We start from the raw sequence: 15,618 nt of genomic DNA, 5'->3' as shown, positions 1-15,618 counted from the left end.
AAGAAAGCCTCCAGGAGGTTAGCTGGGACCATTTGTTTCAATGCAACYATGTGATTTTGTGGTGCCTGAGAAAAATGCCTCATTGCATGTCAGTAAGCAATGATTGTGAATTTTAGCTGTCTCTGAGTATTAGGCATTTGACTGCAAGCCTGACTTTGAAAAAGTGCMCTGCTTTCAAACTTTGAAAAATTAGTTAGTTTTAAAATATCATAAAGAATACAACACATTTACTTGTTTGACTTAGCTAAATGTTTAATGACTTTCTCCTCATACTGCATTTTTGATGCTATATTATAAAGCATTGCACTGCTAACTATGTGGATACGTTTCAGAGGTGTCTGAAATTTATATATAGCAGGTAGAAGATTTCTTGAARACAGTAATAAACAAGGACTATTCTTTCTTTATTTGAACCTCTTTCTATACTTCACAGCAGTCATAACAATTGATGAAAAAGTCCAAATATGAAACCCCCCAGTTTGACTGGAAGACATCTACAGTCCTATCACACTCTCACAAAACTTGAGTTCTTCATATGTCTTCTCTTAGGTACAGCTGCACTTTTGTAAAAGCTTTTTGAACTCCTCAGTTACTCTTACCAGAAATTATCACTGCACCTCTCTTGTTCTGGAACAGTTCATATAACTATTCCCTAATTCAGGTACAATCAGACTACTAATTTAAATTGTCTAAGCTACCTCAGCTAACTGAAGGAGCTTTCACACAAACTGCTCTAATATGTTACATATATCTTCCTTTAACAATATCTACCTGAAACAGCAATTTTGATTCACTTTGAGTAGTCTYTTACTTAGGAAGGTCTCTCATTAAACTGTTACTGTGAGCAAAGGTATGAGGAGTGAATATCAAAGTGTTTTTCCTGTGACAGAACTCGGGAACTTACTGATGTGAGCATGCCTTGACAGTATTTGCCCCAAATGAAGTTTGTATTTCTAAAGAATTTGGGATTCAGAAATAATTAATGGCTCTCTATTGGATACACTATTATATTTTCATTATATAAATCATCACAGCCAGCAGAAACACCTCTTTTTATCCATCATGTTAGGAACGATGCCGAGTTCATAGTACTCCTTCCTGCCTATGTGTACTAAAGCACAATCAGGATTTGCTGCTACTTATTTCACCTATGCAGGAGAATCCACATCTCCAAAGCCACTCTCGACTGCCTGAATGGGGATTATAAAGTTGAAGAAGGGCATGGCAAAGAGCGTAATGAATTCTTGAGGAAGCATAATATTGAGACTTATTTAATCAAACAACCTGAGGAGAGTCTGTTGACTTTGCCTGAAGACATTGTGAAAGAGGCTGTCAGCTCTTCCGACAGGAGAAATAGTGGGGCAACATTTACCGAAGGATCCTGGAGCCCTGAACTTCCATTCGATAACATAGTGGGAAAACAGAACGTAAGTCAAACTTCCTTTAATGTCTTGAAGTATAAAGTATGCTTGAGTGCATTTGAATAGCGGCAGCCTCAGAGGAAACAAATTCATCTGTAACCTTTTCTCTAACACATACTGTAACCGTAGATGATTAAACAAATTGCTTCAGGACAGAATTAACCCATGTATCCAAACTGAGGAAATGCCAGGGGCCTGGGGATTTTTCTTTTTTTTTTTTCCTCGTCCAACTGAAATCAAATAATACAGAGCTCAGCTCTAGTTGAACAAATCCTTAAAGAAGTAATTTAAATATGAAGTAAACGTGGCCAAACTAGCTGGGACACTCYGGTCAGAGTATGTATCTTGCATAGCTTCACTGTACTGCCATCAGAGTAAAGAGACACGTGGATGGACTTTCTGCCAGAGGAACCAGCATAGCATAGGTTATTGAAATATAAGGCAAAGGAAAAGGTTAGCTAAAAATGTCCCCTGTRATAACAATTTGACCATTCTTTACTTTCCTTTTTGTGATAAAAAAATAGAAAAAAAGGAGCATCTGAGAGATAATTAAGGTTTACTAATAGGTGGGCTAGAGTCATGTGTAGTTTAACAGAAATGGGAGACAACAGCAACTGCTMCTGATCAGACCTTTTCCAAAAGCACTGGATAGTTAACTGCTAGCACCCTGGGAACCCGCAATTCTTTTACAGTCATAAAAATCACTTGTGAAGCCTGCTTGCTTAGAGGAATTAAAAATGGAAATGTKAAAATGCCCTCAGACACCACTCTTTCCACTGCATTTGAAAGATTGATGAGTCATTACGAAACAAGGTCAGYTGGAGTTACCTTCATTTTTCTGAGAGGGATCTGTAATGACATGACATATCCCTTCTTTTGCCGCACGGCCGTAGTCCTACTTGTTTGCAATGTCTCTGGGACTTCAAGTGTTGTTGCATGGAGGTCTTGCTCTGTCAACTGTCTTCTGCTTCTTACAAATCTGCTCTGAAGTGATAAACCTTCACAATTAATCAGTCCATGGTGGCATTTTCATCTCTTCAAACTGAACTGAACTGGTTTTATATGCGTTTCGGTACATCTGCAAACATGCATGTACACTGCATTTTAGTATTCACTGTATTTTGTCAATCTGTCTTCCCATTTCACTGAGAGGTATGAGTACATGCTGTTGTGAATCTCTTTTGAACTCGCTCTCTATTCCTTCTTCTTTCCTTTTAAGACATTCTCATTTCTCTAGTCCAAAAAACTCATGATTATTAGGCTATTATTTCATTGATCATTCTCTCAGTTAAGCCTGACCTTGGTATCAGCAGTGAAAAGGGAGGAGGGAAGGGGGAATAAAAGAGTGATGTTTTTATACCAACTCCCATCTAATAAGATAGTTAAAAATCATGAAAATTATTGACATGTATAAATAAGCAATTGTCTTAAAATACATTTTTATCTTGTGGATACAAACTAAATCAATTTACAGAACAGTTTTCCTCTCTGGGCTTTACCAAAGTAATAGTTGAATGTAGAATGCCATCGTTGATGTTGCAGGCAGCCGATGGGACTATAATCAGGTGAATTAGAAAAAAAGCAAATTGAAATTTCTGCAGCAAATATATATATTAGTGATGGCTGCAATAAGTTTTTTCAGTTATCAAAAAAAAAAAAAGATATTTAAAGACTCCTAGAGATGACAAAAGAATATAAACAGCAGGGGTGGAATTCAGTTCAAAACCTAAACATCAACATTTGTGTATCTACTGATTGTGCTAGGTGTCTGTCCTTCCATTCAGCTCAGTTTCAAAAAAACCCTTACCAAAAAAAAAAACCTTACAAAAGAGTTTGTGGTTATTTGAGGTGCTCTAGGGTGCCTGAGCCATCCATGTGGGGCTGCTGTAACAAGAGACCTATAAAAGACCTGTGTTTGCCTGGTCTGTTAGATGGAAGCCTATAGGAGACCCTGTGCTGTCTCCAACAGCATTAGTCACATGCTGAAACAGGTGAACATCTCCACGAGTGGATTATCTGAATGCACTAGGCTCCAGCGAATGCGTTGATTAAGAAGCTGAATCAGCTTCTTAGTTGCAACTACCTGTTGTAGTGTGAGATACCCTAGCATACTCCTGCTGGTCCCCCCACCTCACCCTGTCAGAAGCGCATGGACCTCCCTTTAGGTCTTGCATCACATCTCCTAGCTCCAGATTGTTGCTTTGGATAACCCAGGGCATCTTCACTGACAATAAGTGCTAATGACTGGGCAACTGGAAGTATCCAGAGTATCCATCGTCAGTAACAGAAGCTGAGACACCAAGCAGGTAGACAGCTGAATTTAGGTGTTATTTTCTTGAACCAGATCCCACCCATATCCTATCTCTTGAAACATGTGACTCTCATATGTCATGCTAAGGCCTGATGTTAATGTATGAAAAAAGCTGTCTTAAAGTCTTCCTAGAGTTTTCTAGACGGTACTGATCGTAGTTTTCCTGCCTTGTTGAAGCCAAGATGATTTTACTTGTTAAATGAAATCTTTGAGAAGAGAAGGGAAGTAAGAACTAATTCCCATTATATTTTTTTAAAAAATCTCTGTGAAATGTTTCCAAAGTAGTTCTTTTTATTTATTTATTTTTATTCATACTGTCATTTACAGTCAGATTCAAGTTTGGCGGGGCTTTTTCCTAGCAGAACCTTGTATATGTTCCCATATAATATATGATTATTATCATGAAAAGACTACACCTGCGATTTTCAAGCCAGTAGTGGTTTGAACAGTCATAATGCATCATAATAAGCCTCAGACAGGTGATCTGTGAAACCCCAATAATCAATCTGAATTAAAAGCAGAAATCACAACACGGATACTGTTTCCAATAAAGAGCTTAGTATGGAAGCGTAGTGGTCCAAGAGAAATGGTGGGTATTGACAGTGTTCCACCAGCTCCAGAAAGTTTTGGGCTATATGATGGTATGGCAGAATGACAGGTCTGTGCGGAAAGCTAACTCTGCTCCATGGCATCTACTAGTTTCATTCCAGGAAAATCTTTATAATTCAACTTCACAGAACAATCACTATTAAAAATAGCATTTTCTGGGAGTTATCCAGAATACCCTAACATAAAATAAAAAGACAATACTAACATTGGCATCAGTCTACATTTATCTCCATAAAAGGGCTGTGCTATATGCAAAATACTTTCTCTGTGTGTGTCATGACTAAAGCTATCCAATTTTTAAACAGAGTATTTGAGCCAGATTCTTTTCTTCCCTTTCATGTTCCATGGTCTTTCAGTAGTGCTTCAGAAACATTTTTAAAAGATATAGAATGAAAAMGGAGATAGAGAAATACTTGATTAGAATATATTCTTGAGTGTATATGATATTTTGCTCTATCTTTATTATTGATTACAGGGAAGCAGTTATCTTAAGTGTATGAACGGGTATGAGGGAGAGACTCCATCAAACTAAAATATGAATTTCCTTTTGCTTTTCTCAGGAAATAAATGTAACTGCAGAGTCCATTTTCACACCAATTCAGTGGCATCATTGCCACAGTGGTGATATTACAGCATGTTCATCCACCACCAAATGTAAACCAGTTCATACATTCAGCAAGAAGATGATTCTGCAAGTTATTTAAATTAAAAAAATATATACATATATATTTGAAATGAATTTAACCACTTACTAAGATCAATTGAGATCATTCCCCTCACATAAACGAAACACAATGCCCAACTAAGACTTTAGGTACCAGTAAAGACACAGTAATATGAACTAATTCTGAGGAATTAATTCAGCATCTGATGTGATCTTATCCTTCAGTAATTTGAGACCTTTTTGTGAGTTTTCAGGCCCACACACTGATAACAGCTTTTCTGCACAGTTCAGTTTAAAAGAGAAGTGTCAACAGTGCCTTAGTCAGCAGTACCACAGGATTTTTCCAGTTGACTGAGTGGATTGTTTTTTCTGGGGCTTGGCTTTAACCTTTGTTTCCATCTTAACTCCAAGGCTAAAATATGGATTCAGGTATGTCTGAATCCGTCTTATGAGAAAGATTTATTTGATTTTTCTTCTCCAAACACTGATGATATCAATTTTCTAGAGGTAAGATGAGGAGATCTGAGTAGAGCCCTTTCTCTACCGAAGCTAATGGAAAGATTGTCTTTCCCTTCAGTAGAGGGAATATTTCAGTCCTGATATCCTTGTTCTGCCTATATATTTGGCTCTTAATTTATTCTTCAGAATATAGTATATGAGAAAGAAACACATTAACTCTGACTACGGAGTCCTTGGATTTTAACCATGTCAAAGAAAGTTGTCAATGGATTTGACAGTGTATATCTAAGGCTCTTCTGTGTTTCAATGTGCGCTTCAAGATTTGTTAGAAGGTACTTTCTGACTATACTTTGAATATGAACGAGGGAAAACTCCATCTCTCATTGGCCGCACGTAATCCCATGATCCATAAGAACTAATTTTCCATAGAAATCCAGGGATCAGTCTATTGCCGCCTCTTGTTCCCAGCGATGGCCAAATACAGCAAAAGATATTTCCAGTAAGGAGCTACAGGATAACTTTTCCAATGCGAAAGAGTGTATTTATTGTTTGTAATAATTTTAAAGTGTCTTGTGCTGTGATGTATGAAGGTTTATATCCTTTCCATTCATTAACATTTCTTAATCCTTGGGAATATCCTAGAGTTTGCTTTCCCATTCAGCCTGTTGCTTCACTGTGGTTTGTATCATGAAACAGTACCATGAAACGAGATTGAGTTATTGTTTTTATGAAAGTCAACCCCGCTTCTTTCCTGAAGGTGAAGCTTCCTTTGTACTATCTCCACTAGCTTTCCTTTGCAAAACTGTGCAAGAATCTTTTCTTCCCTTTTTTTTTTTTTTTTTTTTTTTTTTTTTGAATTTCGAATAGTCAATAAAAGAATCAATGGAATGATGTGATTGAGATGACTTTTAAAAAATAATACGAATTACAGTTAAATTATAATGTCTAACTGTAATCTAGACTGGCTGAAATATACCAGTAGTGAAGAAGAGCATATTATCTGAAAACTCATGCTGAGGTAATCAGAAATGTCATCTTCTTCACTTCTGCCTGAATGATCTGTTCCTTAACTATGCACATCCAGTAACTTCAGTGTCAAGGAAAGCATCTTTTCTCCTGTTTTGCTTGTGACTTCTGTTTCTGTAGCTTTCATTCTTAGCTGTTAAAACACACCATCGAGTTAGATATCCTGCTGTGATTTCAGTGTGTACTTCCCTCATGCATGCTCTAATAATTAATAAGCACAATCTGGAAGGGGAAATGTATTCCTAGCATTCAGAACACCAGCAAACCTGTCTGTATAAAACAGAACATTAAAGTACCCCACCTAATGTACTGTATGTGTTTAGCGGAACAGACATTATTTTACACTTCTGTAGATTTCATTGAATGAATTGCATGGATGCTGTAATGGTTTGCAATGCAACATGATCTAAAACATTGCATTTTTAACCCAAGGGGACCAGCAGGTTTATTCTGTTTGCATGTGCTTTCCCCTAGACTCTGGCTGCCCTAACAAGAAATTCAATAAATCTGCTTCCAAACCATCTTGCACAAGCTTTGCATGTCCAGTCTGGGCCTGAGGAAATTAACAAGCGAATAGAGCACACCATCGACTTACGGAGTGGCGATAAATTGAGAAGAGAGCATATCAAGCCTTTTTCACTGATGTTTAAAGACTCCAGCCTGGAGCATAAGGTAGCTGGGTCTTGATAGCTGCATTATTTGCAACTCAATTTGTAATGAATGTCCACTGAATTAGAGAAGCTCTAGGTTCTAGTTTGCTTTGTCTGTTTTCTGTTTTTTTATTTTTCTTCTTCTTTACTTTGTTTCAGATGTTTTCAGAAGTTGTAGCTGAGCTGGAGGTCATTAATGGACAGTTTTTAGGTGTTATAATACCGCAATGATTATATTCCATTGTTGGAAAATCCCTACATTGAGCAATCTCTGCTTCTGAAAACAACAAAAGCCATTGGCGAGGTTTCATTTGCTTTCTGAAGAGTTAAGCAGAGTTTTTTCTGCAGATGACAGACTGCTTTAGCACAAAGGACGATATTAATAAACTGACACTTCTATTCAATACATAAATCTATATTTATATAAATATGTTACTTTCATTTAGTAGTAGGATCCATCTGATGTCCTCTAGTCAGCTGCTATTTTTATTTCTAGTCAAAACCAATCTGTCAACTTTTTGTTTTGGACATCCTTTTTTAACATCTGCTTCCAAGAGATAAATACTGTTTATATCTTTGCTGTTTCTCAACAGCAGCATGATCTCACTATTTCCTGTTTCAGTCTACATTCAGATATAAGTTTTAAGTTGACAAGAAAAAGACAATTGAATATTTTCCTTGAAAACCGATCACATTGGGATTTTCTGCACAGATTTCAAATTATTTCATTGGTTATAAAAATGCAGCAATAGCAGTTCTATGCTGAGATGTGCATCTAGAYGGAAAAGAAAGAAAAACGTGAGAGAACTGCAGATATGGAGGCCTATTCCKCTATCATCACTCCAATCTCTGCTGAAAAATACACTTTTTTGACTTATTGGAGACCAATTCTTGAGTGGATCAGTTGTGAGAGTTTGATGAAGGCTAGTGGAAAAGAAAAATTGTGCTTGAAGTGTATCTGACCCCTTATTTTACAAGCAATCCTATAGAAGAAAAAAGCAGTTAGCTTTAAAAAAGAGAAAAAGAGAGAGAGAAAGAAATGCAATTTCCCCCTGAGGATATTTATGATATTGAGACACAAATTAGAATCCCTAAAGCTAAATGACACACTACCACTGTGACAGAAGATATGAAGATAATAACTCATTCTGTATGATCATCATGCAAAGCTGACAGGACCACAGAGCTAACCTATCGCTGGAGAAAGATATATTTGAAAACCCACTTCTCTTATCAGGGCATAGACGATCAATGACGAAGAACTCTCCACTTGTCCTGTAAGACTGTGCCAGAAAAGAAGCCCAAACTATCAGGGACGAAAGGCTTCAGAGTAGGAGCCTGTGGCCTGGCAGCTCACGGCTTGCTTTGGTGGGGTTCCCTGGATTCCACGCTCTGGTCCAAGGTCTTTTAGTGAAATTCATACAAAAAAGACATAGATAAAGTTAGTATTAGGCTTAAGAACAAGAACCGAAATCCAAGACGTTATGTCCTGTGATGGAAAGGACCAAATCTTAAGCATCTTGAATCTTTTCAAGACGCAAGTTCTAAAGAKAAGATAAAAAGGTCTAGGCTAGAATGTGTGTAACTTATAGGGTGGAGGATGGTGAATTTGGGGGTGTATTTTGTGAAAAGGAGGAAAACTGTGCTTGATTTCAAACAATTCACTGAGTGAGGAAATTACTGAATGTTGATCCCAGACTTGAGCTGCTGTATAATACAAGCAAGACCTGAACATGGGCTAAAGTTAGTTGGGACTGTTCAGAATCAGAATATACACTTTATTATCAGTTTAAACTGCATAATTAACATCTACAAGGAAAATATACACAGAAAGGATTGGAGCTCATTAAAATACAATTTGAACAAGAGGATAAAAAAGGCCATACCTTAATCCATCGCATTATGCAGGTCAGATCTGAAATATTAATGAAGTTTTGAATTACATCTGAATAACAAAAAAGTATTTTAAAAAGTCAACTTTACCAATTATGATGCATCTTCCTCTCAGTATGATATTTCCAGTGCTAGCCTGTGTTGTAATGTTTCAGAAGTGGTACATTTGCTCCATATTTCCTTAGGTCCTAGTCTCAGCCAGTAAGCACACGCAACACAAAACCTCTTCAGTAAAGTGGACTGAATCTTCTTCCTGCCTTCTAAATAGGGCTCATTTTAAGTAAAGTGCAGAAATAAAAATAGAAAATATCAACGCTGCTTTATTTGCTCTGCTTCGTCTGTGTCTTACCGTTGGATAGCTGCCAGCCAGCAGCCTCTTTGCTTGTGTTCAGAGCGCCAAGGCCACCACGGGCGCGCTCAGCRAATGACGGGGAATGCCCCCGAACGAAAGGGATGGGGCGGGTTAAGGACAGGTGAATCACGGTGTGCTCTTGCTTATAGGTAGGGGCAATGTCTCGTGGGAAAAGGTGGGACATGTCCCTCCTTGTTTGCCAGTGCAGTAATTACAGGTTTGCCCTGGTGGCCTTAGTCAAATCACAGTCTAGAGGCAGTCAAGAAAAATAATGGAGGAATWGTTTTTCTACAGTAGGTAGCTATTTACTCCATGATATCTTATATTACTATCACTTTCTCCCTTCCTCCTGCTCATTTAGGAAAGAAAACAAAGCAAACTCAGATTTAAATTGGAGTCTCATGAAGCTATTTCAAAAGCTTTTTTCCTCTGCTCTCCCCACCCCTAACCTTTCCGTCTGAAATTATGCTTTCTTCCAGTCATTAACATTTTGTGACTGCTTACCATGACCTTCTACATCAGCATCCTGAGCTGCTCCCTGCAGTATTGCTGAGCAAATAGACAGCATACGTCTATTGGCCTCCCATCTCACACTGCTTTTTTTTCAAGTTTTYATTTGCTGCCTGTCTCCTGCAGTTCAGGACAGTGGCTGCTGCAATCTGAAGCAAAATAACTTCTCTTATGTAAAATCAGGTGCAGCCACATTTAGCCRTCATGCTTTTAGGTAGCACTGGCTTCTGTCTAATACTTATTTCCTTTACCTGCAAGTTCTTATTTCCCTAGATTTACACTTATTCCACAAATAGGACAGCCAGAGCTCAYAGCCAAACTTCCTACCAAACAGTGTTTTGCTGTTAAACTTGTCCAATAAAAATTGTGGTAATGATCTCTACCTCTAACCACAGAAAAGTATCCACTTAAACAATAAACTGTATTTCTTCCTTCTGCATAAGTAATAGGACTATCAAACATCTTCTTTAATGGCTTGAATGGATGTGAAATGTCATGCTAGACTTGTGTTAGCTTCGTAAACAGAAAGATTTTGTTTTCATTACAAAACAATTGCAGACAACAGAGCTACACTAACAAACAATGTGCTTATTTGCCTCTTTTAAGGCTATGAAATGTAAATAAAATAAAATAAAGTAATTTCTGTAATCAGGATACCCAGAACTACCATGGGAACTAGTTCAGTTCTTGGCTTATAAGTTTAAGCCATTAGTATAACTTCCTGCTCCTCTCTTCCCTCATTGCTCTGATGTCCTCCATGGTGATAGCATAATGTAGATTCCACAGCAAGCAATAGCAATTACATGTATTATTACCTTGCRGTAATACGTATATTTCCACATGAATTTTGTGAGAACTCATTGATTTCTCAAAGAATTTGTATAAGATTCCCACCTATAGATTCCTTTCCCAAATACATTAGTCATTTCTAACCTGTATTTCACTCATTTGCACTTGATATCTCACTTGGAGACCAATTCACTCTCAGATTTGCTAGAGGTTGTTTTCACAAATAGGATGTAGGCGGAGAAAATAAATGAGACATCATTGAAGAGCACTTCTAATGGTAGTGTAAAAATACCCAGGTGGTTTACATACATATAATAGCTCATAAAGGAAATCTGATACCACTTTAGACGATTTCCAGTAAATAAAATGTCTCCTTATGATGTTCTACTTTAGCARTAGTGACTTGGAAATACCAGTACCATGTGCTTTCATAGAGGATAAAGCAGGGGGATAAATTAGGACAGGGAATTCTGCATTCTGGAAGAGCTTTTATTAAGCAAAGCTTCCAGTCTAAAGATTTGTATTCCAGGCTTTCCTGAGTATTATTACTGGGATCCCTAATCTGACTGGGTTTAGAGGTGAAGTGTCTGCATCTTTTCGGTGATATGAGCACATTGAAAATATCAGAAAGAGTTTTGAATTTCTCACTACAGGTTGTCTTAAGTCAAAAATTAGACCTGGATCTTTAAGTTTCTCTATTTCAGAAGTTCTAAAGGATGAAGCTGATTGAAATTAAATGACAAGGAAACAAATTTTCCTTTTCTTACATATTGTATCCTTGAAGAGATGGGCCTCACCTCCTTCAACCCAGAAACTTCCAGTATCTTCCCAAGTTGGAAAAACTTGGCAAACTCTGAGCCTATTCAATATCCTCTTTTCCTTCAGTGGGGAACTGGGTCTGTACATTTACTCTATGCTCTTCACAAGAGTTCCTCCATCTCTGCTTCTGCCTTGGACTTCCTAATGCATCTTCTTCTGGCCCTGCCCTGCTCTGCAGCTTTTCCAGCCGCACAAGCACCATTACTCTGGAGAAAAAAGCTCATCTCYTCTTCCATCCAGTATGTCCTACCAAAGTCAAAGCTCACAAGTGAAAATAAAACTGACAGCCTTCATCCCTGTCACCCAATCACTGTCTCTGTGTGAACGTGTAACACGTGAGTTAATCTAGTCTATCCCTCCTCGTGATACTCTAAGTGATGAGTTATTCTTATCTAGGAAATAAGCTACCCTAGAACATCCTGAAGGTGTTTGAAATATGACCTCTACCCATTAAAGACTCTCTACTACAGTAGTACCTTGAATGTCATATCTTCTTCTGGCCCACTTTACATAGCACTTCCTACATCTTCTGGATGTCCAGTACTCCCATTCCAAGGAGCCCTGGGAGAAGAGAGGAAAGGCAGGGAATAACCAGCATGACTTGGCAAGAACTGCATTATGCTCTCTTGACTCAAGCTAACTTTAGGCTAGCTGGCTGCATGGATAAACCGTAACAGCACAGAGGTCAAGGGAAATGGCTCAGCTCTCTTGGAAAGCAGGATGAGCCTCCACTGCACTCTCTGCTGCTGTGGATACCCTGCCTTGGGCTGTGAGCAAGCCACACCAGCTCAGGTAGGTCTGTGGGACAGCACAGCTACTGCTCTGATAGCAGAGAAGGTCATGCCATGATCCTTTCTATTGCTCCACTCAGCTGCACCTAGCTACATGCCTCCTCATATTTGCAGAAGAGCCTTGAGGCTTAATCCRTTCTTTAATGACTTGGAGATGCTTTAAAAATGGAAATAGATAGAAAAGTGCTACATTTATCATCAGTATTGGTGCTGCCTTGCAGATGCTAACAACACTTTCTCATCACAACATTATTACTGATTAGACCATAGCATTTATSCTTTTGACATAATTCCATGTTTGTGTTTCACTCAATTAATTTACTATAATTCCCCTAAGCAATAGTTGAGATTTCATGTTAGATATTAAGAACCATACCTTTCTTTTTCCCTTTAGTTCTTTTTGTGCCAAAGCCCAGAGCCATATAACACAGGCAAGCAAAGCCATCTTTGATAATTCTGCCTGCCTAAGGTATGAAACATTTCAAAAAGAAAAAAATAAAAAAGCCTTGTATAAAACATCACCACATTTTTTAAAAGAAAAAAAATCAATAATATTTTGGAGGAGAATCTGTTCATGTTTATTGAAAGCAGTTGATGTGAAATGAATGTGGCAGTTCTTACATATATAATCATTATGTCACTGCAATTGTTAACTCCAGACCAATCTAGCAAAACTGAACTCACTTCAACTCGYTTCAAAACTCTACCTCTCTCCTGATATGGAAGATCTGTCCCTGGTGAGTTGATGAACAAGTAAAACTTTTTGTASTTTAATTTAATTTTTGATTATTATTATTTTTAAGTAGACTGATGCAGTGCTGTTCTTCTGTACATGGCATCAGGTTCAATCCCTCTGTGCTTTCTGCAGTAAAATGAAATGAAGTTGCCTGTGAGCACCATCAAAAATCATGTCAAAGTCATACTGCTCCTGACAGTGAGCAGACACAGGGTGTCGTCATGGCAGAGGAAGGTCTAAGCAGACGAAGACCAGCCAAGAAAAACCTCCTTTATTCMCATCAAATGGGAGTAGGGAAGAGAAAATCCCCCTTTCCATTTCAGGAGCTAGAATCTACTCATAATGATGATGAAGCCCCTACGGAGAGTGCATGTAGTGAGTACAGCGTAAGTCTGCACAGGATCTTCGTACAAGAGCAGTTTAGTTGTAAGATGCGGGAGGTCAGGACTGAACTCTCTCAATACATGTTCCTGATATGGTTCTTAGTTTCCATTTTTCTCAATTATAATTCTCTGGACCTTACAACTTCCGTTTCCCTTTTTACAAATTTCTTGAGAAAGATGCTTATATCTGATATCTGTTTGACTCTGATTTCCTTAGTTGTTCTGTATGTGTAACTCTAAGCTCTCCAAAAAACTGCAAAAGATCAAATACACTGCACAAGTGACTGCTTAGAAGAAGAGAAATGAGTGGGGCAGGCACCTCAGGCATTTTTTTTTTTAATTGGTAAAGAAAATTCAGTGGCATTGCTATAGGACAAAGAGATTTCCAAAAATATATTTATGGATGAACCTTCATCTTCTGTAAATTATTGGAGTCAAACTGAATCAGCAGTGATTTATACCAGCTAATGATTTGTGTAATATTTCCACTGTAACTGATCCACCACTGTTGGACATATCCAAGTTACTCCRTTCCTGAAGTAACTCTCATAGAAAGAGTTACGTTGCAGCAGCTGAGAGAATGTCCCAAACTGGGTATTTTTAGGAAAAGTAAAAGTAAAAAAAGAAATACAATAGCCACAGTTTAGCAAGCAAGGAGACACCTCTGCAGTGTTGTGCATGCAGGTAGCCACTGCTGACTTCAGTGTTTGTCTTCAGGTGAGGAAACCCATCGTTCCTACAGCTAAGCGACTAAATATTTAGTGCTCTACTCAGCAGGATGAGCTTCTCTTATCTACCAGTTCTTTTTAATGCAAATACTTTTTGGAAGAAGAGACAAGCAAGTAAACAAGTTGTATTGCAATCATGTATTATAAATCAGAATTGTATAGTTTTGCTTATTTGGATGAAGTATTCTATCAGCTTATTTATAAATTGTTTATTGTGTTTCATTTTTAAAAGAAACCTCATTACTTAATCTCTTTCTGCTGATTTCCCCAAAGTCTGCTAAATGCATCAATCTTTATGAAAACACTGCATGGGTTAACAGCTGATTTCCTTTTCTTTTTTTTTTCTTTTTCATTGCAGTATTCTCAAATGCGGGACGAGGTATTCAAATCAAACCTGGTGTGCGCATTTATTGTTCTTGTATTTATCACCACTATCCAAAGCTTACTTCCTTCTTCCAGGTAAATATAGAAAGGTATTGCTATAAGTCTGAAGGCACTCTTGGGGAACCAGTGGGATAACATTTCTAGGGTTGCTGTGAAATGAGTCAAGAAAATCTACTTGTCCCCTAAACTGTTTGGAAATATTTGTACACCTTTTCTTTTCCTCGTTATCTGCATTTGTATCACATTATCTGCAGTTTCACACTTACATGTGAGAGACGGCAACATCTATTGACATCATACTGTAGGTTTCTAAGCAGAACCCCTACTGAGATACGTGGGAACTTTGGCTTGCAAAAGTATGACATGGTATGGCTTGCTGCTTCCAATGTTGAAATAAAACATGATCCAGGCTTAATACAGTGTTTCCTTGCAAAGAGACTGGTAATCGTGTTGTGAATCAGTGATTGTTTTGGTTTTGTTTGTTAAATGCTACATAAGTAAATTGTACTGTTGTGCTTAGTTACTAATGATAGGTATCACCTACCCAGGAGAAACAAYCTTGTGCTATTAAGCACAAGCAAGCAGGTGATCCCAGCTCCGTTATGTGACAAATTACAGCCTTCTACTGAGGTGAAGAGCATGTGACACTGCTGTGGCCTCCATGTCCACATCATGTAATGCAGTAAAACCCATCAACTGGCATTTCTCTCTACTGTTTAATGCTGAAAACAGGAAAAGCTTGTGTGAGGAGCATGGCCAATTTTCTAGCTTTATAGCGTAYCCAGCAGAACATCAGCTACTGTTAAAAAATGCTTATGGTCCTATTTGACCTTTGGTGAGGCAARTGCCACAGTAGAAATGCACAGACACACACARTTCTTACGTGGCTTCTACTACTCTGATGAACTTAAGTTTATCTGTRCTTGTAGAATAATCTTGAAAATRCAGTACTTGCATAAGAAATAAGAAGCCTGTTATGTTATAGTAACGCAGCAATACTTCTTGGATTGTCCCTGGAGGACCAGGTTCACCACATTAATTTCTCAGAATACCGAAATGCTGAATGGGTGCAGGCCGGGGACTGCACACTGAA

At 38.0% G+C, this 15,618-nt stretch overlaps 1 protein-coding gene across 1 annotated transcript in view; it reads left to right on the top strand.

The window, feature by feature from the left end:
* ADCY8 (adenylate cyclase 8) overlaps positions 1-15,618 on the top strand; it is a 121,465-nt gene that overhangs the window by 73,889 nt on the left and 31,958 nt on the right. Inside the window, exons 7-9 of the mRNA XM_085325825.1 lie at positions 1,157-1,427; positions 6,965-7,162; positions 14,500-14,600. Of these exons, the coding sequence (XP_085181951.1) occupies positions 1,157-1,427; positions 6,965-7,162; positions 14,500-14,600 (570 nt within the window). The remainder of the gene's footprint in view (positions 1-1,156; positions 1,428-6,964; positions 7,163-14,499; positions 14,601-15,618) is intronic.

The sequence above is a fragment of the Rhea americana genome, unplaced genomic scaffold, assembly GCF_003343005.1.
Source record: "Rhea americana isolate MKP2758 unplaced genomic scaffold, rheAme1 scaffold_0, whole genome shotgun sequence".
NCBI classification, from domain to species: Eukaryota; Metazoa; Chordata; class Aves; order Rheiformes; family Rheidae; genus Rhea; species Rhea americana.
This window is presented reverse-complemented; position numbering and strand designations above follow the sequence as displayed.